The following is a 21263-nucleotide window of genomic DNA, read 5'->3' as shown; positions in this document are numbered from 1 at the left end:
AGGGACGGCTGCTGGGTGAAGGGGCCCTCCGAAAGGTTACTTGAGCTGGCCTGGAGTTGCACGTAGGGAGCGTGCCCAGGGCACCGGAGACAGAGGGTGTCGCTCAGCGGCCCTGCTGGGCTTCCATGCCGCCTGCGCTGCCCCTCAGTCCCTCACACGCGTGATCAGAGGCTGGAGCAGGCAGGTTGGCTGCTGCCACTCTCCCTTTGCTGTGCAGTTGGCTCCTTTCTTCTCTGAGTGGTTGCTCATGTCCATTCGAAGTAGGTGAGCGCACCGCGTCTTCCGGAGCGTTTTCCCTAGCGGTACCCGTAGCGCCGGCAGGGCGCCCCCTGGAGTGGCGCCGCCATGGCAGGGCATAAGTACCCCTGCCGGCGCTGCCCCACCTCAGTTCCTTCTTGCCGCCCGTGACGGTCGTTGGAGCATCTCTGTCTCTCTTAGTTAGATAGTTCGGTTTTTTGTTTTCTCTCCCCTCTCGGGGGTGAGGAATGCCAGGGCCTCAAGGCTTTAAGGCGTGCGCTGCCTGCGGGAAATTCATGCCCAGAGGCGACCCTCACGACAGTTGTCTGAAGTGTCTGGGTGAGGGCCATCTCGCAGTTGCCTGTAAGAGCTGCAAGTCTTTTAAGCCGTGCACGGGAAGGGAGAGAGTTTCCTGCCTAAATCTTCCCCTCATGGAGACGGTGCTACAGCCGGTGCCACCGGATCATCCTACGGTGCGCAGCGCGCCGGCATCTACACACGATATTCCTCGTCGGCACCGGGTGTCCGCGTCGAGATCCCGGCACCGGTCTCATTCCCCGGCGTCCAAGAGGGTGAAGAAGTCCCGTGGAAGATCCCCCTCGAAAAAGACCACGTTGGTCGGGTACCGCGGGGACGGTTCACCGGTGCGCACATCGGCTGCGGCGAGCCACAGTCGGCACGGAGATCTCGATAGCCCGGGGAACCTGCCCCCGCACCGCCCGTCCACGCCGGACACGTTTGAGGCAGCACAGGACCTTATTAGCCTCACCACCTCCCCTCCGTCGTCAGTTGAGCCGGAAGGGTCGAGGTCGCCCTCGCCAGAGGCCGAGTTGGCTATGGCTTCGTCTCTGCATGACCATGGTCAGCATGCTCGGGCACTCTGTGCGTCGGGACCGGCCCATGTGGGTCCAGTACCGATTGCTTCGGCAGTGTCGCAACTTTCAGCGCCGGATCGCCAATCTCGCTCAACTTCGGGCCATGCCCGACCCTTGGTGGCGCTGAGTTCCCTCCCACCTCCTCGTTTGGTGGCACCGGTACCGTATTCTTACAGCCATGTGGTGTCCACGGCAGCACTGCTGTCTTCTCAGGCATCTAGCCCCCTGGGACCGGCGTCCGTCTCCGCACTGTCGCAAGCACCGGCACCGACCACGTGGACCTTGCCGGTGCCTCAGTCGACAGATGCAACACCGGGCCACGCGGCACCGAGCTTGAGTTGTGCAGCGGCTCCCCCGGCGCCGTGTCCGGTACCAGGCCTGCCCCTCAGCGTCGCCAGCTGCGCTATAGGCAACGGGAGGGCACAGCCCCAGGTCCCCCGTGGGGATTACTGGAGGCGCCGCTCCTGGGCCGCCGGTGGAGGTTCCGGGGCGGTTGTGCACCCTCAGGGCGCTAGGAGTCGCCGTCGTCGCCCCAGGGCAGACAGCCAGCGGGGAGGCCCCCACGGCCCTTCCCATCAGGCCAAGCCTCAATTTTGACGCGCTGTTAGAGGGTTGCGCACCAGTCTCCTACCCTGGCCCCCGTTTGGGGCCAGGCTATCCCACTTTGCCCGTGCTTGGGCACTAATCACAACAGACGCCTGGGTATTAACAATAGTAAATGGAGGCTATACCACCCCTTTCTTGGGCCGGCCGCCTTCCAACCCCCCTTCCCCATCCCACTTCAGGGACACCCCTCTCGAACACGTGCTCCTCGCAAAGGGAGCAATAGAGGAGGTTCCCCCACACCTGTGGGGACGCGGATTCTATTCCCGATAGGTTGTTGTCCCCAAACCAAAAGGAGGAGTCCGTCCCATCTTGGACCTCAGAGATCTGAACAAGGCGGTCATAAAACACAAATTCAGAATGGGTCATTCCAGTGCTAGTTAGGAGACTGGTACGCAACTCTCGATCTCAAGGACGCGTACTTCCACGTGGCGATCAGCACTAGCCACAGGAGGTTTCTCAGGTTTCCTGTTGGCCAGCACCATTTTCAGTTTCCGGTGCTCCCTTTTGGCCTGTCAGTGGCACCCAGAGTGTTCACCAAGTGCATGGCAGTCGTTGCGGCATTTCTCCGCAAACAAGGGGTGCACGTCTTCCCGTACCTCGCCGATTGGCTAATCTGAGACCGCTCCTACGAGCAGGTGAAGGCTCATGTGTCACTCACAAAGGCCCTCTTCCTAAAGCTCGGGCTCATGCTGAACGAGGAAAAGTCGTCCCTGACCCCCTCTCAGAATCTCGAATTCGTGGGTGCCCTCCTTCATGCAAGGGTAGCAAAAGCTTTCCTCCTCAGGAGCAGGTTCCTCTCCATAGTGGAGCTGATTTCTGGGTTAACCCGGTCCCCTATCACGACCCCTCGGGTCTGCTCGAGGCTCCTGGGTCACGTGGCTGCGTGCACATACACGGTACGCCATGCCAGAATGAGGATGAGACCTCTGCAGGCTTGGTTGGCGAAGGCCTTCAGTCAGTCCCGGGGTCTTTGGGACTCGATCCTGACAGTGCCCCCAGAGGTCCTAACCTCCCTGCAGTGGTGGACCCAGGAAGCTGTGGTGTGCAGTGGGGTTCCTTTCAACGCCCCTCCCCCCTCCCTTACACTGGTCACAGATGCCTCCGACCTGGGTTGGGGAGCACACCTGGGGCAACACAGGTCTCAGGTCCTCTGCAGAACGGACCCTCCACATAAACGTCCGGGAACTGCGAGTGGTGAGAAGAGCCTGCGAAGCTTTTCTGCGAAGGCTTTCTCACCGCTCGATCCTGGTTCTTTTAGACAATACAGCGGCTGTTTTCTACCTCAACAAGCAGGGGGGAGCTCGGTCACCTCCCCTCTGCCGAGAGGCTCTGCTCCTTTGGCACCTGTGTTTGAAACACAACATTACGCCGCAGGTGCAGTACCTCCCGGGGTGCAAGAATCTGCTAGCAGACACTCTGAGCAGATCCTTCGGAGCCCACGAGTGGTCGCTCAAGGACTCTGTCCTGCCTCAGGTTTTCCGCAGGTGGGGTTATCCCCTCCTAGACCTGTTTGCCTCGGCACACAATACGAAGTGTCGGAACTACTGATCCCTGCTGGCCCTGGGGAAATACTCCTCGGGGGATGCCCTAAGGGCCATGTGGCCAGAGGGCATTCTTTATGCCTTTCCCCCGTTCCCTCTAATTTCCAGGGTGTTGACCAGGGCAAGGGCCTTTCGGTCCACAATCATCCTTATAGCCCTCAGGTGGCCCAGACAGTTCTGGTTTCCCATCATGGTGGACATGCTCACCGAGGACCCTATAGCACTCCCTCCAGTCCGGGACCTTCTAACTCAACCCTGAGACGGGGGGGACCATGGTTCACCCAAATCTCAGGTCTCTCCACTTAACGGCCTGGTTTATCCATGGCTGAACCAACCGGAAAGGGAATGTTCCCAAGAGGTTCAGATGGTACTCCTCAGTAGTAGGAAGCCCTCTACCAGACGGTCGTACACTGCCAAGTTGCGGCACTTCTCGTCTTGGGCGTCCCGAAGAGGAGTGCACCCGTCCTCTGCCCCGGTCCCGACTATTTTGGACTATCTTTTTGATCTTTGGTCTAGTGGTCTCTCTCTTTCTTCTATTAAAGTCCATGTGGCATCTCTCTCCGCCTTCCATGTGGGTGCGGCAGGAGTTTCTTTCTTCTCTGACCCAGTGGTTAAAAGATTCCTGACCGGTTTGGAAAAACTCTACCCCTCAGTGAGGGCCCCGCTTCCTGCCTGGGACCTCAATGCAGGCTTATGTCGTCCCCTTTTGAGCCGTTGGCTACGTGTTCCCTGAAGCACCTCTCGTGGAAGGTTGCTTTCATCGTGGCCATCCCGTCGGCTCGCAGGGTCTCCGAACTGAGGGCGTTGACTATAGAATCATAGAATAATAGGACTGGAAGGGACCTTGAGAGGTCATCGAGTCCAGCCCCCCGCCCTCAAGGCAGGATCAAGCTCCGTCTACACCATCCCTGACAGATGTCTATCTAACCTGTTCTTAAATATCTCCAGAGAGGGAGATTCCACCACCTCCCTTGGCAATTTATTCCAATATTTGACCACCCTGACAGTTAGGAATTTTTTCCTAATGTCCAATCTAAACCTCCCCTGCTGCACTTTAAGCCCATTACTCCTTGTCCTGTCCTCAGAAACCAAGAGGAACAAATTTTCTCCTTCCTCCTTGTGACACCCTTTTAGATATTTGAAAACCGCTATCATGTCCCCCCTTAATCTTCTTTTTTCCAAACTAAACAAGCCCAGTTCATGAAGCCTGGCTTCATAGGTCCTGTTCTCTAAACCTTTAATCATTCTTGTCGCTCTTCTCTGTACCCTTTCCAATTTCTCCACATCTTTCTTGAAATGTGGCGCCCAGAACTGGACACAGTACTCCAGCTGAGGCCTAACTAGTGCAGAGTAGAGCGGCAGAATGACTTCATGAGTTTTGCTTACAACACACCTGTTGATACAACCTAGAATAATATTTGCTTTTTTTGCAACAGCATCACACTGCATCACACTGTTGGCTCATAACTGTTGGCTCATAACAGTTGGCTATAGATCTGCCCTACCTTGTATTTTCAAATAGTAATGTGAGGCTCTGCCCTCACCCAGCTTTGCTCCCTAAGGTGGTGTCACCGTTCCATTTGTCTCAGGAAATTTATCTCCCGGTCTTCTTCCCGAAGCCCCACGCCTCCTCCAAGGAGCGGGTGCTCCATTCCCTGGACGCTAAGTGGGCACTGGCGTTCTACATTGATAGGACCAAACCCTTTCGCAAATCCCAGCAGTTGTTCATTGCTTTTGGGGACAGGGTGAAAGGGTTACCTATTTCGACACAGAGCTTGTCAAACTGGGTCGCAGAATGTATCAGGGAATGTTATGTACTGGCTGGTAAGACTCCACCTGGGGTTACAGCACACTCTACCAGGGCGCAGGCGTCCTCGGTAGCATTCGGGGCTCAGATACCTATTACAGAGATTTGCAGGGAGGCCACATGGTCGTCGCTCCATACATTTATGGCGCACTATGCGCTAGCACAAGAGGCCAGGGAGGACGCAGGGGTGGGCTCTGCAGCCCTCAATACTGTAGTGTAACTATGTTGGGTTATCACTGTTCTTGGCACTTGCCTCTCTGTGTTTACTTGTTTGAATAAAGTTGTTGGGTTTGTTCACCGTTCCCATGACTCTTGTGGTCTGACTGCTCCGACCCCTCCTTCGTACGTGGGGTTGGCTTGGAAGTCACCTACTTCGAATGGACATGAGCAACCACTCGAAGAAGAAAAGAACGGTTACTTACCTGTAACTTTTGTTCTTCGAGATGTGTTGCTCATGTCCTTTCGACTCCCACCCTATCTCCCCTTCATCGGAGCATCCGGCAAGAAGGAACTGAGGTGGGGCAGCGCCGGCAGGGGTACTTATGCCCCGCCATGGCGGCACCACTCCAGGGGGCGCCCTGCCGGCACTACGGGTACCGCTAGGGAAAACGCTCCGGAAGACGCGGTGCACATGGTGCACACACCTAATTCGCATGGACATGAGCAACACATCTCGAAGAACAACAGTTCCAGGTAAGTAACCGTTCTTTTACCTACCTTTTTCTCTAAACTGCACATCTTGCTCAGAGAAGCATCACGTCACATGTTAGCTGTCCAGCGGGCACCGCTCTGGACCGGACAAAGCCTTTCTGTACTACCAATGGGCATTGTCTCCATTGCCGACCACTCAAGGGGAGTGGCAGTCTCCTCTCAGCGCATCCGTTCTTGCTATGACCTCAACTCCCAGCACCTCCCACAAGGAGTACAGCCCACTCCACTCGTGTGATGGCCACCTCAACAGCCTTTCTTAATAATTCCCCTCATGGACATTTGTCTAGAAGCAGCTTGGCCCTCCCGGCATACATCTTACAACATGGACCAGTGGGCCTAGCTGTCCTCCCTACATCTCAGACTGGACTCCAAAGCCTAATGCTGCCTGCAGCGGCCACTGCTTTACCTTCACTGGGGTGGAGCCCCCACAGGGACACCACTCGGAGACTGAGTTACCTTGTGCAGTACGGGCAGTTCTGTGAGATGCAAGTCCCAGCGGGCGCTCCGCTATCCACCCTCCTCCCCTCTGCTTTGGAGTCTGCATCTACAATTCTTCAGTAGAGAAGGAATTGAGGGCACCCCATGCATGCAGCTAAAGGACGCAGTGGCAAGAGGCATGCGCGGCACAGTCAGGCCCTGCTGGAGGACACACCAACACCTAGAGTGAAGCACCCACAAGGACACACATCTCAAAGAACCACCCTTACTGTACAAGATGAGTAACTTGTTCTTCTCCGGATCTGGCAGGGCTTCTCCTAATGCAGCCCAATATGCCCTTAGCCTTCTTGGCTACAAGGGCGCCCTGGTGACTCATCTCCAACTTCTCATCCACTGGAACCCCAGGTCCTTGACTGCTGCTTAGCCAGTCGGTCCCAGCCTGTAGCAATGCTTGGGATTCTTCCGTCCCAAGGGCAGGACTCTGCTTGTGAAACCTCATCAGATTTCTTGTGGCCCAATCCTCCAATCTGTCTAGGTCCCTCTGGACCCTGTGCCTGCCCTCCAGCGTATCTACCTCTCCCCCCAGCTTAGTGTCATCTGCAAACTTGCTGAGGGTGCAATCCATCCCCTCAGCCAGGTCATTAATAAAGATATTGAACAAAACCGTCCCTGGAACCGACCCTTGGGACACGCTACTTAATACCAACTGTCTAGCCAGCTTTCTGCCCACCTTCCAGTCCATTTATCCAATCCACACTCCCTTAACTGGCTGGCAGGAATATTGTGCTAAAGTCAAGGTAGATCACATCCACTGCCTTCCCCGTGTCCACACAGCCAGGTAGCTCGGGTCAGGCAGCCTGCGAGCACCTCCCTGGGAAACAAGCCTGGGCTCCTCAGGCTGGCAGCAAAAGGGCAGATGGGATCCCAGGGCGGGCAGCTGAAGCGAGCTGAATTCAGGCTGGCCCTAAGGTGGACGTAGGGGACATGGAGAGTCAGGAGCCATGGGACACCTGCCAGGGCTGTGCATCCTGACTTCCTGCCCCGCCTCCAGCTAAAGGGGCCGGGAGCAGAAGTGCTTGTTGCAGCCCATCTCCCACCTGCCAGTTCGGGGCGCTCCTTTGCTTTTCAGGCATGCTCGCAGCACAGAGCTGGGCGGGCGCAGGACGCCTGTGGTGGCTACGGACTGCTGACGCATGGAAACAACTTTACACAGCAGCTAGGTCTGGACGCCCTGGAGGCTAGAGCTGTGCCCAGCAGCGGGGGAGAGAGCTGGAGGCTGTGAGGTCTCTGTGCTCGCTGGGGCCGGAAGGGGAGGCTGTGAAATGCTGGGTGGTCAGCCAGCAGGGTGTGCTTAGGAAAGGCCTCTCGCCAGAGGGCCAGGAGAGAAGGGTCTATCCTGAGTCAGGAGCTGACGAGAAGCAGGAGCCAAAGGGCAGTAGTGGAGTCTCCATCCCTAGAGGTGTTTAAGTCTCGGCTTGACAAAGCCCTGGCCGGGTTGATTTAGATGGGATTGGTCCTGCCTAGAGCGGAGGGCTGGACTTGACGACCTTCTGAGGTCTCTTCCAGTTCTGATTCTATAAGGGGATGGTTGGATGAAATAACATGATCTTGGTAACTAATTGACCATTCATTTCCAGTTGGAAATAGGTCAATGGAGGGATGATAGGAGTTGCTATAGGGAACTTTCTGGGTGTCTGGCTGGTGAGTCTTGCCCACATGCTCAGGGTTTAGCTGATCGCCATATTTGGGGTCAGGAAGGAATTTTCCTCCAGGGTAGATTGGCAGAGGCCCTGGAGGTTTTTCGCCTTCCTCTGTAGCATTGGGCACAGATCACAGCTGAAGGACTCTCTGCATGTTGGGGCCTTCAAAGTATTGGAAGGCTTCAATATCTGAGACATAGGTGAGAGGATTATTCTAAGAGGGGTGGGCGAGATTCTGTGGCCTGCACTGTGCAGGGGGTCAGACTAGATGATCATAATGGTCCCTTCTGACCTTAAAGTCTATGAGTCTATGAGTCTATGAGGCAGCAAGAACCAGGCCATGTTCAGAATGCAGAGAGGTAAGTGGAGGCATCTCCACAGAAGTGACTCATGGCAGCACGTGGGAGTGCACTGCTCTCCACAGCCCTGGCACAACGGCATTGCCAAATAGACTCCCAGACCCCCCTGAACTTCAGCTCCCGGCAGGGGGTCCAGAGAGGCTGTTCTCAGCGGGGCAGGTGGCAGAACAAGGAGCAATGGGCTCAAGTTACAGTGCGGAGGTCTAGGTTGGAGATTAGGAAAGACGATTTCCCTAGGAGGGTGGGGAAGCGCTGGGCTGGGTTCCCTGGGGAGCTGGTGGAATCTCCATCCCTAGAGGGTTTTAAGTCCCAGCTTGACCAAGCCCTGGCTGGGTTGATTGAGTTGGGATTGGTCCTGCCTTGGGCAGGGGGCTGGACTCAGCCTCCTGAGGGCTCTGCCAGCCCTGGGTTCTTATGATTCTGTGATCCCTAGAACTGGAAAGAACCTCGAGAGGTCAAGTCCAGTCCCCTGCCCTCACGGCAGGACCAAGCACCATCTAACCCGACAGGTCTGTCCAACCTGCTCTGAAATATCCCCAGGGATGGGGATTCCACAACCTCCCCAGGCAACTTATTCCAGTGTTTCACCGCCCTGACAGGTAGGAATTTTTCCTAACGTCCAACCTGAACCTCCCTTGCTGCGATTTAAGCCCATTGCTGCTTGTCCTGTCCTCAGGGGCCATGGGGAACAATTTTCTCCCCTCCTCCTTGTGACACCCTTTTAGATACTTGAAAACCGCTCTCTTGTCCCCTCTCAAGTCTTCTCCTTTCCAGACTAAACAAGCCCAGTTCCTTCAGCCTTCCCTCATGGCTCATGTTCTCGCGACCTTTCATCGTTTGTGTTGCTCATCTCTGGCCCCTCTCCAATTTCTCCACATCTGTCCTGAAATGTGGCGCCCAGAGCTGGATGCAAGACTCCAGCTGAGGCCTGACCAGCGCAGAGTAGAGCGGGAGAACGACTCCTCGTGTCTGGCTCTCAGCGCTCCTCTTCATGCAGCCCAGAGTCAGGCTTTGGTTTTGGGTTTTTTGCAGCAGTGTCACACTGTTGACTCACATTTAGCTTGTGCTCCACTCTGACCCCCCAGGTCCCTTGCTGCAGTCCTCCTTCCTAGGCAGTCGCTTCCCATGTTATGTGTGTTTCTCCCTAAGGGGAGCACTTTGCTTTTGTCCTTATTGAATTTCATCCTGTTTACTCAGCCCATTTCTCCACTTTGTCCAGATCATTTTGAATTCTGACCCTCTCCTCCAAAGCACTCGCCACCCCTCCCAGCTTGGGATCATCTGCAAACCTAATAATCGTCCTCTCTCTGCCATCATCTAAATCACTGATGCAGATATTGAACAGAGCCCTGCAGAACCCCACTCGTTATACCTTTCCAGCAGGGTTGTGAACCGTTAATAACGACTCTCTGAAGAATTGGGCCGTGCCCATGAGAGCTCACAATTCCATCAACATGTTTTGTTGGTCTTTAAAGTGCTGCCGGACCATTTGTTGTTTTTAAGTTTATCTCTGAGTACGGTTATCCAGCCAGTTCTGCACCCACCTTCCAGTCACCTCATCTAAGTTGTATTTGCCTAGTTTATTGAGAAGAACGTCATGTGAGACCGTGTCCAGCGCCTTACTGAAGTGTAGCTATTCCGTGTTCACCGTGGGAGTCCCTCCGAGCTCCCTGCCCTTCAGCGTGGCCCTCCCCGCACAGGCTGTTCATCGTGTTCATAGATAGTCACCAGTAAGGTGGCAACATTTGCAAACGCTGCAAAACTGACTCCCCCTGAGATGTGTGGCCGTGACCTGTCAGCAGACAGGCCACTGGGCTACATGTAGCATCCCTCTGACCCAGCCAGGCCATTCCTATGGTGTGCAGCATACTTCAGCAGTGCCCAGCGGTACACGCAGCCCCTCCCTTACCTGCCCTGCTGCCTCTGCGTCTGTGGCAGCAGCATGAGGTGGGGGACAGGCAGGTGCTGGGATGTACGGGGAGCCAGTGCAAGGAGGACAGGGAGGGAGGGAGGAGCCGTGGTGTGTGGGGGGCCGGTGCAGGGAAGGAGGGAGGAGCTGGGATGTGCGGGGGGCCGGTGCAGGGAGGGAGGGAGGAGCCGTGGTGTGTGGGGGGCCGGTGCAGGGAGGGAGGGAGGAGCCGTGGCGTGCGGGAGGCTGGTGCAGGGAAGGAGGGAGGAGCTGGGATGTGCGGGGGGCCGGTGCAGGGAGGGAGGGAGGAGCCGTGGTGTGCGGGAGGCTGGTGCAGGGAAGGAGGGAGGAGCTGGGATGTGCGGGGGGGGTGCAGGAAGGGAGGGAGGAGCTGGGGGTCGGTGCAGGGAGGGAGGGAGGAGCTGGGATGTGCGGGGGGTCGGTGCAGGGAGGGAGGGAGGAGCTGGGATGTGCGGGGGGTCGGTGCAGGGAGGGAGGGAGGAGCTGGGATGTGCGGGGGGCCGGTGCAGGGAGGGAGGGAGGAGCTGGGATGTGCGGGGGGTCGGTGCAGGGAGGGAGGGAGGAGCTGGGATGTGCGGGGGGCCGGTGCAGGGAAGGAGGGAGGAGCTGGGATGTGCGGGGGGCCGGTGCAGGGAAGGAGGGAGGAGCTGGGATGTGCGGGGGGTCGGTGCAGGGAAGGAGGGAGGAGCTGGGGTGTGCGGGGAGCTGAGGCAGGGAAGGGAGGGAGGGACAGAGGAGCCAAGATGTGCGGGGGGCTGGTGCAAGGAGGGAGGGAGGAGCCGGAGTGTGTGGGGGGCAGGTCAGGGTCGGAGGGAGGAGCCAGGGGGCGGGGCAGGCAGGGAGGGAGGAGCCGGGGTGTGCGGGGGGGCGGGTCAGGGTGGGAGGGAGGAGCCAGGGGGCGGGGCAGGGTGGGAGGAAGGAGCCGGGTTGTGCGGGGAAGCAGGGCAGAGAGGGAGGGAGGGAGGAGCCAGGGCGTGGGGCAGGGAGGGAGGGAGGAGCTGGAGTGTGTGGGGGGCAGGTCAGGGTGGGAGGGAGGAGCCAGGGGGCGGGGCAGGCAGGGAGGGAGGAGCCGGGGTGTGCGGGGAAGCGGGGCAGAGAGGGAGGGAGGGAGGAGCCAGGGCGTAGGGAGGGAGGGAGGAGCCGGGGTGTGGGGGAGGGGGGCAGGGCAGGGAGGGAGGAGCCGGGGTGTGGGGGGGGGGGCAGGGAGGGAGGGAGGAGCCGGGGTGTGTGGGGGGGGCAGGGCAGGGAGGGAGGAGCTGGGGTGTGCGGGGAGCGGGGCAGAGAGGGAGGGAGGGAGGAGCCAGGGCGTAGGGAGGGAGGGAGGAGCTGGGGTGTGTGGGGGGGGCAGGGAGGGAGGGAGGAGCGGGGTGTGTGGGGGGGGCAGGGAGGGAGGGAGGAGCGGGGTGTGTGGGGGGGGCAGGGAGGGAGGGAGGAGCCGGGGTGTGTGGGGGGGCAGGGAGGGAGGGAGGAGCCGGGGTGTGTGTGGGGGGGCAGGGCAGGGAGGGAGGAGCTGGGGTGTGCGGGGGGCGGGTCAGGGAGCGAGGGAGGGAGGAGCCGGTGCTCATGTCTCCCCCACACATATCCCTGTACCTTCTGAATTTCTCAGTGGTTCCAGGGCAGGGAAGGAAGCGATTGAACATCCCCAGGGTTCATGTGCCGTGCGTGACTCTCCCCTCCTGCAGGCAGCCGAGCTCTACCTCAACCTGGACCTCATCCGAGAAGCCATCGATGCCTTCATTGCGGGCGAGGAATGGAACAAGGCGAAACGTGTAGCCAAGGAGCTGGACCCCAAGTAACCCTTCGGCCTCCTCCCCCGCCCGCAAATTCCCCTCCGCCCCGCCTGCCCCCCGCAAATTCCCCTCCGCCCCCGCCAATTCCCCTCCGCCCCCGCCAATTCCCCTCCGCCCCGCCTGCCCCCCGCAAATTCCCCTCCGCCCTGCCTGCCCCCCGCAAATTCCCCTCCGCCCCCGCAAATTCCCCTCCGCCCCCGCAAATTCCCCTCCGCCCCGCCTGTCCCCCGCAAATTCCCCTCCGCCCCCGCCAATTCCCCTCCGCCCCGCCTGCCCCCCGCCAATTCCCCTCCGCCCCCGCCAATTCCCCTCCGCCCCCGCCAATTCCCCTCCGCCCCGCCTGCCCCCCGCCAATTCCCCTCCGCCCCCGCCAATTCCCCTCCGCCCCCGCCAATTCCCCTCCGCCCCGCCTGTCCCCGCAAATTCCCCTCCGCCCCCGCCAATTCCCCTCCGCCCCCGCCAATTCCCCTCCGCCCCGCCTGCCCCCCGCAAATTCCCCTCCGCCCCCGCAAATTCCCCTCCGCCCCGCCTGCCCCCCGCCAATTCCCCTCCGCCCCCGCCAATTCCCCTCCGCCCCGCCTGCCCCCCGCCAATTCCCCTCCGCCCCCGCCAATTCCCCTCCGCCCCCGCCAATTCCCCTCCGCCCCGCCTGCCCCCCGCCAATTCCCCTCCGCCCCCGCCAATTCCCCTCCGCCCCCGCCAATTCCCCTCCGCCCCGCCTGTCCCCCGCAAATTCCCCTCCGCCCCCGCCAATTCCCCTCCGCCCCCGCCAATTCCCCTCCGCCCCGCCTGCCCCCCGCAAATTCCCCTCCGCCCCCGCAAATTCCCCTCCGCCCCGCCTGCCCCCCGCCAATTCCCCTCCGCCCCCGCCAATTCCCCTCCGCCCCGCCTGCCCCCCGCAAATTCCCCTCCGCCCCCGCAAATTCCCCTCCGCCCTGCCTGCCCCCCGCAAATTCCCCTCCGCCCCCGCAAATTCCCCTCCGCCCCCGCAAATTCCCCTCCGCCCTGCCTGCCCCCCGCAAATTCCCCTCCGCCCTGCCTGCCCCCCGCAAATTCCCCTCCGCCCCCGCAAATTCCCCTCCGTCCTGCCTGCCCCCCGCCCCCTGCAAATTCTCCTCTGTCCTGCCTGCCCCCCACCCCCTGCAAATTCCCCTCCGCCCCCTGCAAATTCCCCTCCGTCCTGCCTGCCTCCCGCCCCCTGCAAATTCTCCTCTGTCCTGCCTGCCCCCCGCCCCCCGCAAATTCCCCTCCGCCCCCTGCAAATTCTCCTCTGTCCTACCTGCCCCCCGCCCCCCGCAAATTCCCCTCCGCCCCCGCAAATTCCCCTCCGCCCGGCCTGCCCCCCGCAAATTCCCCTCCGCCCCGCCTGCCCCCTGCAAATTCCCCTCCGCCCCCGCAAATTCCCCTCCGCCCCGCCTGCCCCCCGCAAATTCCCCTCCGCCCCCGCAAATTCCCCTCCGCCCCGCCTGCCCCCCGCCAATTCCCCTCCGCCCCCGCCAATTCCCCTCCGCCCCGCCTGCCCCCCGCAAATTCCCCTCCGCCCCCGCAAATTCCCCTCCGCCCTGCCTGCCCCCCGCAAATTCCCCTCTGCCCCCGCAAATTCCCCTCCGCCCTGCCTGCCCCCCGCAAATTCCCCTCCGCCCCCGCAAATTCCCCTCCGTCCTGCCTGCCCCCCGCCCCCTGCAAATTCTCCTCTGTCCTGCCTGCCCCCCACCCCCTGCAAATTCCCCTCCGCCCCCTGCAAATTCCCCTCCGTCCTGCCTGCCTCCCGCCCCCTGCAAATTCCCCTCTATCCTGCCTGCCCTCCGCCCCCTGCAAATTCCCCTCCGCCCCCTGCAAATTCTCCTCTGTCCTACCTGCCCCCCGCCCCCCGCAAATTCCCCTCCGCCCCCGCAAATTCCCCTCCGCCCGGCCTGCCCCCCGCAAATTCCCCTCCGCCCCGCCTGCCCCCTGCAAATTCCCCTCCGCCCCCGCAAATTCCCCTCCGCCCCGCCTGCCCCCCGCAAATTCCCCTCCGCCCCCGCAAATTCCCCTCCGCCCCGCCTGCCCCCCGCAAATTCTCCTCCACCCCCGCAAATTCCCCTCCGCCCTGCCTGCCCCCCGCAAATTCTCCTCCGCCCCCGCAAATTCCCCTCCGCCCTGCCTGCCCCCCGCAAATTCCCCTCCGCCCCCGCAAATTCCCCTCCGCCCTGCCTGCCCCCCGCAAATTCCCCTCCGCCCCCGCAAATTCCCCTACGCCCCCGCAAATTCCCCTCCGCCCTGCCTGCCCCCCGCAAATTCCCCTCCGCCCTGCCTGCCCCCCGCAAATTCCCCTCCGCCCCCGCAAATTCCCCTCCGTCCTGCCTGCCCCCCGCCCCCTGCAAATTCTCCTCTGTCCTGCCTGCCCCCCACCCCCTGCAAATTCCCCTCCGCCCCCTGCAAATTCCCCTCCGTCCTGCCTGCCTCCCGCCCCCTGCAAATTCCCCTCCATCCTGCCTGCCCCCCGCCCCCTGCAAATTCCCCTCCGCCCCCTGCAAATTCTCCTCTGTCCTACCTGCCCCCCCCCCCGCAAATTCCCCTCCGCCCCCGCAAATTCCCCTCCGCCCTGCCTGCCCCCCGCAAATTCCCCTCCGCCCCGCCTGCCCCCTGCAAATTCCCCTCCGCCCCCGCAAATTCCCCTCCGCCCCGCCTGCCCCCCGCAAATTCCCCTCCGCCCCCGCAAATTCCCCTCCGCCCCGCCTGCCCCCCGGAAATTCTCCTCCGCCCCCGCAAATTCCCCTCCGCCCTGCCTGCCCCCCGCAAATTCTCCTCCGCCCCCGCAAATTCCCCTCCGCCCTGCCTGCCCCCCGCAAATTCCCCTCCGCCCCCGCAAATTCCCCTCCGCCCTGCCTGCCCCCCGCAAATTCCCCTCCGCCCCCGCAAATTCCCCTCCGTCCTGCCTGCCTCCCGCCCCTGCAAATTTCCCTCTGTCCTGCCTGCCCCCCACCCCCTGCAAATTCCCCTCCGCCCCCTGCAAATTCCCCTCCGTCCTACCTGCCCCCCGCCCCCTGCAAATACCCCTCCGCCCCCTGCAAATTCCCCTCCGTCCTACCTGCCTCCCGCCCCTGCAAATTCCCCTCCATCCTGCCTGCCCCCCGCCTCCTGCAAATTCCCCTCCGCCCCCTACAAATTCTCCTCCGTCCTACCTGCCCCCCGCCCCCTGCAAATTCCCCTCCGCCCCCGCAAATTCCCCTCCGCCCTGCCTGCCCCCCGCAAATTCCCCTCCGCCCCCGCAAATTCCCCTCCGCCCCCGCAAATTCCCCTCCGCCCTGCCTGCCCCCCGCAAATTCCCCTCCGCCCCCGCAAATTCCCCTCCGCCCTGCCTGCCCCCCGCAAATTCCCCTCCGCCCTGCCTGCCCCCCGCAAATTCCCCTCTGCCCCCGCAAATTCTCCTCTGCCCTGCCTGCCCCCCGCAAATTCCCCTCCGCCCCCGCAAATTTACCTCCGCCCTGCCTGCCCCCCGCAAATTCCCCTCCGCCCCCGCAAATTCCCCTCCGCCCTGCCTGCCTCCCGCCCCTGCAAATTCCCCTCCGCCCTGCCTGCCTCCCGCCCCTGCAAATTCCCCTCCGTCCTGCCTGCCTCCCTCCCCTGCAAATTCCCCTCCGTCCTGCCTGCCTCCCTCCCCTGCAAATTCCCCTCCATCCTGCCTGCCCCCCACCCCCTGCAAATTCCCCTCCATCCTGCCTCCCCCCCGCCCCCTGCAAATTCCCCTCCATCCTGCCTGCCCCCCGCCCCCTGCAAATTCTCCTCTGTCCTGCCTGCCCCCCACCCCCTGCAAATTCCCCTCCGCCCCCTGCAAATTCTCCTCCGTCCTACCTGCCCTCCGCCCCCTGCAAATTCCCCTCCATCCTGCCTGCCCCCCGCCCCCTGCAAATTCCCCTCCATCCTGCCTGCCCCCCGCCCCCTGCAAATTCCCCTCCGTCCTGCCTGCCCCCCGCCCCCTGCAAATTCCCCTCCATCCTGCCTGCCTCCCGCCCCTGCAAATTCCCCTCCATCCTGCCTGCCCTCCGCCCCCTGCAAATTCCCCTCCGCCCCCGCAAATTCCCCTCCGTCCTGCCTGCCTCCCTCCCCTGCAAATTCCCCTCCGTCCTGCCTGCCTCCCTCCCCTGCAAATTCCCCTCCGTCCTGCCTGCCTCCCTCCCCTGCAAATTCCCCTCCGTCCTGCCTGCCTCCCTCCCCTGCAAATTCCCCTCCGTCCTGCCTGCCTCCCTCCCCTGCAAATTCCCCTCCATCCTGCCTGCCCCCCACCCCCTGAAAATTCCCCTCCATCCTGCCTCCCCCCCGCCTCCTGCAAATTCCCCTCCATCCTGCCTGCCCCCCGCCCCCTGCAAATTCCCCTCCGTCCTGCCTGCCTCCCTCCCCTGCAAATTCCCCTCCGTCCCTGCAAATTCCCCTCCGTCCTGCCTGCCCCACAGCCTCTGCAAATTCCCCTCTGTCCTGCCTGCCCCACTCCCCCTGCAAATTCCCCTCCGTCCTGCCTGCCTCCCTCCCCTGCAAATTCCCCTCCGTCCCTGCAAATTCCCCTCCATCCTGCCTGCCCCCCACCCCCTGCAAATTCCCCTCCATCCTGCCTCCCCCCACCCCCTGCAAATTCCCCTCCATCCTGCCTGCCCCCCTCCCCCTGCAAATTCCCCTCCGTCCTGCCTGCCTCCCTCCCCTGCAAATTCCCCTCCGTCCCTGCAAATTCCCCTCCGTCCTGCCTGCCTCCCTCCCCTGCAAATTCCCCTCCGTCCCTGCAAATTCCCCTCCGTCCTGCCTGCCCCACAGCCTCTGCAAATTCCCCTCTGTCCTGCCTGCCCCACTCCCCCTGCAAATTCCCCTCCGTCCTGCCTGCCTCCCTCCCCTGCAAATTCCCCTCCGTCCCTGCAAATTCCCCTCCATCCTGCCTGCCCCCCACCCCCTGCAAATTCCCCTCCGTCCCTGCAAATTCCCCTCTGTCCTGCCTGCCCCACAGCCTCTGCAAGTTTCCCTCTGTCCTGCCTGCCCCACTCCCCCTGCAAATTCCCCTCCGTCCTGCCTGCCCCCCGCCCCTGCAAATTCCCTTCTGTCCTGCCTGTGAGGGACCGGGCCAGGTCTGGGCCTCGCTGAGGGCATCCACTCAGGACAAATTGCTCAAAACCAGGGCTGCTTACAGCCCCAGACTGGAGACCTTTCCCAAACAGGTCACAAACCAGTCACAGAGCGCTCCAGCTGCCGATCTGGCCAGCAGGAAGCCTCATGAGCAAAACCCCTCAGACATCCCAGCTCTCCCTGTGCCCCAGTCAGCCCCGGGCCTGCACACAGGTGAGGGGTTCTAGAACCCAATCTCACCTACCCCGAAGGGGTTCTCCCGGTCCCAAAGACCCAGGCACAGATCCCAGGTCAGTTTACACTTTGGATCGTACCCACAAGACCACGCTGGGCCAACCCTCTAGCATGTAAAATGGAAAGGGCTATTACCAGAAGAAAGAAGAGGCTGGCCGAGGTTGTTAAGGACACGTTACATGCGCCCGTCACCAAGGCCTTGACGCAGGCTCTCAGCAGAGATGGTGCAGACTGCCAGCGCACATCCCGTGTCAGAATGGGTCGGCCATCCTTCCCGGCTCTGTCCCTCGCAAGGCCACACCTGGGATCAGTAGCAGGATTGAGGACAAGATGGATCCCGCCTCATGGCACTTTGTGTCCATCCCTGGTACCTCCCACGTGGCCGGTGACCTGCCCCCGTTTCACACGTCAGCAGCCATTCTGCCCTGCTGCTTTGCATGTTCCCAGGCGCACTCCTCAGGCGTGTATCGGCCCCTCTGAGAGCCGCTGTCCTCGGGCCCTTCTCTTTGGCATAGTCGTCGACTGAACAGTCGATCTCTACACCGCAGAGCAGGCCGGTGTCAGCCGAGCCCACGTTCGGATCCACACACACACCAGCACGAGGAGCATGCACAGCCAGTAGGACAGGAGCTTTCATGGACACCTCACGTGGGGCAACCCCCCATGGGTGCAGCAGTGAGCTCTCTGCTTCCCTTAAAATCCAATAATGGGACACTGCCCTCCCCCGCCCCTGCAGCACCCCCCTTTGGGACAGTCCCTCAGCCACCTTCGGCCTGCTCTTCCCCTGCTGCCTTGTGGCCACTTTCAATCATACCCCCCGTGGCTTTCCTGCTTTCCTCCTGCCCTGGGCTGCCCTCACCCACCCAGCTGCCATCCCAGGCCTGCCCCTCCTGCTCCTGGCCCTGGCACATGCACCCGGCTGGCTGGTTCCTTGTCCCTCCCCACCCGGTCCAGCCCGTGGTGACGGCCCCCAGCAGTGTCCTTCTCCCGGCAGGTCGGAGGAGTATGTGGACCTGCGCTACAAGGAGTATCTGAAGGACCAGGGCAGAGTGGATTCAGTAAGAATGGGTTTGGCAGGGGCTGGGGAGCAGCGGTGCGCAGGTGCCCATGTGGGGGGGCAGTGCGATGTGGGTAGCTGGGTGCCAGCAGGGGGGAGTTGGTGCCCATGTGGGGGGGCAGTGTGATGTGGGGGGCTGGGTGCCGGCAGGGGGGAGTTGGTGCCCATGTGGGGGGACAGTGTGATGTGGGGGGGCTGGGTGCCAGCAGGGGGGAGTTGGTGCCCATGTGGGGGGGCAGTGTGATGTGGGTAGCTGGGTGCCAGCAGGGGGGAGTTGGTGCCCATGTGGGGGGGCAGTGTGATGTGGGGGGCCTGGGTGCCCGCACTGGGGAGCAGGTGCCCATGTGGGGGGGCAGTGCGATGTGGGGGGGCCTGGGTGCCAGCAGGGGGGAGTTGGTGCCCGTGTGGGGGGGCAGTGTGATGTGGGGGGGCTGGGTGCCAGCAGGGGGGAGTTGGTGCCCGTGTGGGGGGGCACTGTGATGTGGGGGGGCTGGGTGCCAGCAGGGGGGAGTTGGTGCCCATGTGGGGGGGCAGTGTGATGTGGGGGGGCTGGGTGCCAGCAGGGGGGAGTTGGTGCCCATGTGGGGGGGCAGTGTGATGTGGGGGGCCTGGGTGCCAGCAGGGGGGAGTTGGTGCCCGTGTGGGGGGGCAGTGTGATGGGGGGGGCTGGGTGCCAGCAGGGGGGAGTTGGTGCCCGTGTGGGGGGGCAGTGTGATGTGGGGGGCTGGGTGCCAGCAGGGGGGAGTTGGTGCCCGTGTGGGGGGGCAGTGTGATGTGGGGGGGGGGGCTGGGTGCCAGCAGGGGGGAGTTGGTGCCCATGTGGGGGGGCAGTGTGATGTGGGGGGGCTGGGTGCCAGCAGGGGGGAGTTGGTGCCCATGTGGGGGGGCAGTGTGATGTGGGGGGGCTGGGTGCCAGCAGGGGGGAGTTGGTGCCCGTGTGGGGGGGCAGTGTGATGTGGGGGGCTGGGTGCCAGCAGGGGGGAGTTGGTGCCCATGTGGGGGGGCAGTGTGATGTGGGGGGGCTGGGTGCCAGCAGGGGGGAGTTGGTGCCCATGTGGGGGGGCAGTGTGATGTGGGGGGCTGGGTGCCAGCAGGGGGGAGTTGGTGCCCATGTGGGGGGGCAGTGTGATGTGGGGGGCTGGGTGCCAGCAGGGGGGAGTTGGTGCCCATGTGGGGGGGCAGTGTGATGTGGGGGGGCTGGGTGCCAGCAGGGGGGAGTTGGTGCCCGTGTGGGGGGGCAGTGTGATGTGGGGGGGCTGGGTGCCAGCAGGGGGGAGTTGGTGCCCATGTGGGGGGGCAGTGTGATGTGGGGGGCTGGGTGCCAGCAGGGGGGAGTTGGTGCCCGTGTGGGGGGGCAGTGTGATGTGGGGGGGGCTGGGTGCCAGCAGGGGGGAGCTGGTGCCCATGTGGGGGGGCAGTGTGATGTGGGGGGGCTGGGTGCCAGCAGGGGGGAGTTGGTGCCCGTGTGGGGGGGCAGTGCGATGTGGGGGGGGGCTGGGTGCCAGCAGGGGGGAGTTGGTGCCCATGTGGGGGGGCAGTGTGATGTGGGGGGCTGGGTGCCAGCAGGGGGGAGTTGGTGCCCGTGTGGGGGGGCAGTGTGATGTGGGGGGCTGGGTGCCAGCAGGGGGGAGTTGGTGCCCATGTGGGGGGGCAGTGTGATGTGGGGGGCTGGGTGCCAGCAGGGGGGAGTTGGTGCCCATGTGGGGGGGCAGTGTGATGTGGGGGGGCTGGGTGCCAGCAGGGGGGAGTTGGTGCCCATGTGGGGGGGCAGTGTGATGTGGGGGGGCTGGGTGCCAGCAGGGGGGAGTTGGTGCCCATGTGGGGGGGCAGTGTGATGTGGGGGGCTGGGTGCCGGCAGGGGGGAGTTGGTGCCCATGTGGGGGGGCAGTGTGATGTGGGGGGCTGGGTGCCGGCAGGGGGGAGCAGGGGGGAGCAGGTGCCCGTGCTGGGTAAGTGCGATGTGGGGGGCTGGGTGGCGGCAGGGGGGAGCAGGTGCCCGTGCCGGGTACAATGTGATGTGTGGGGCTGGGTGCCGGCAGGGGGGAGCAGGTGCCCGTGCTGGGTACACTGCGATGTGGGGGGCTGGGTGCCGGCAGGGGGGGAGCAGGTGCCCGTGCTGGGTACAGTGCGATGTGGGGGGCTGGGTGCCGGCAGGGAGGAGCAGGTGCCCGTGCCGGGTACAGTGTGATGTGGGGGGCTGGGTGGCGGCAGGGGGGAGCAGGTGCCCGTGCTGGGTGCAGTGCGATGTGGGGGGCTGGGTGCCGGCAGGGAGGAGCAGGTGCCCGTGCCGGGTACAGTGTGATGTGGGGGGCTGGGTGGCGGCAGGGGGGAGCAGGTGCCCGTGCCGGGTACAGTGCGATGTGGGGGGCTGGGTGCCGGCAGGGGGGAGCAGGTGCCCGTGCCGGGTACAGTGCGATGTGGGGGGCTGGGTGCCGGCAGGGGGGAGCAGGTGCCCGTGCTGGGTGCAGTGCGATGTGGGGGGCTGGGTGCCGGCAGGGGGGAGCAGGTGCCCGTGCCGGGTACAGTGCGATGTGGGGGGCTGGGTGCCGGCAGGCGGGAGCAGGTGCCCGTGCCGGGTACAGTGCGATGTGGGGGGCTGGGTGCCGGCAGGGGGGAGCAGGTGCCCGTGCCGGGTACAGTGCGATGTGGGGGGCTGGGTGCCGGCAGGGGGGAGCAGGTGCCCGTGCCGGGTACAGTGCGATGTGGGGGGCTGGGTGCCGGCAGGGGGGAGCAGGTGCCCGTGCCGGGTACAGTGTGATGTGGGGGGCTGGGTGCCGGCAGGGGGGAGCAGGTGCCCGTGCCGGGTGCAGTGCGATGTGGGGGGCTGGGTGCCGGCAGGGGGGAGCAGGTGCCCGTGCCGGGTACAGTGCGATGTGGGGGGCTGGGTGCC

The 21263-nt window shown here is 63.1% G+C and overlaps 2 protein-coding genes across 2 annotated transcripts in view; both read left to right on the top strand.

Moving 5' to 3' along the window:
• IFT172 (intraflagellar transport 172) overlaps window positions 1-21263 on the top strand; it is a 178238-nt gene that overhangs the window by 111881 nt on the left and 45094 nt on the right. The window contains exons 37-38 of the mRNA XM_089776934.1: window positions 11887-11996; window positions 18311-18374. Of these exons, the coding sequence (XP_089633060.1) occupies window positions 11887-11996; window positions 18311-18374 (174 nt within the window). The remainder of the gene's footprint in view (window positions 1-11886; window positions 11997-18310; window positions 18375-21263) is intronic.
• LOC149524592 (uncharacterized) lies at window positions 5-8828 on the top strand. The gene is made up of 2 exons (XM_089776935.1): window positions 5-7647; window positions 8239-8828. Exon 1 carries the CDS (start codon window positions 486-488, stop codon window positions 1707-1709), a length of 1224 nt encoding a protein of 407 aa, XP_089633061.1. The 5' UTR covers window positions 5-485; the 3' UTR covers window positions 1710-7647; window positions 8239-8828.

Source organism: Pelodiscus sinensis, chromosome 3, assembly GCF_052426305.1.
Source record: "Pelodiscus sinensis isolate ZL-2025 chromosome 3, ASM5242630v1, whole genome shotgun sequence".
Lineage (NCBI taxonomy): Eukaryota > Metazoa > Chordata > Testudines > Trionychidae > Pelodiscus > Pelodiscus sinensis.
This window is presented reverse-complemented; position numbering and strand designations above follow the sequence as displayed.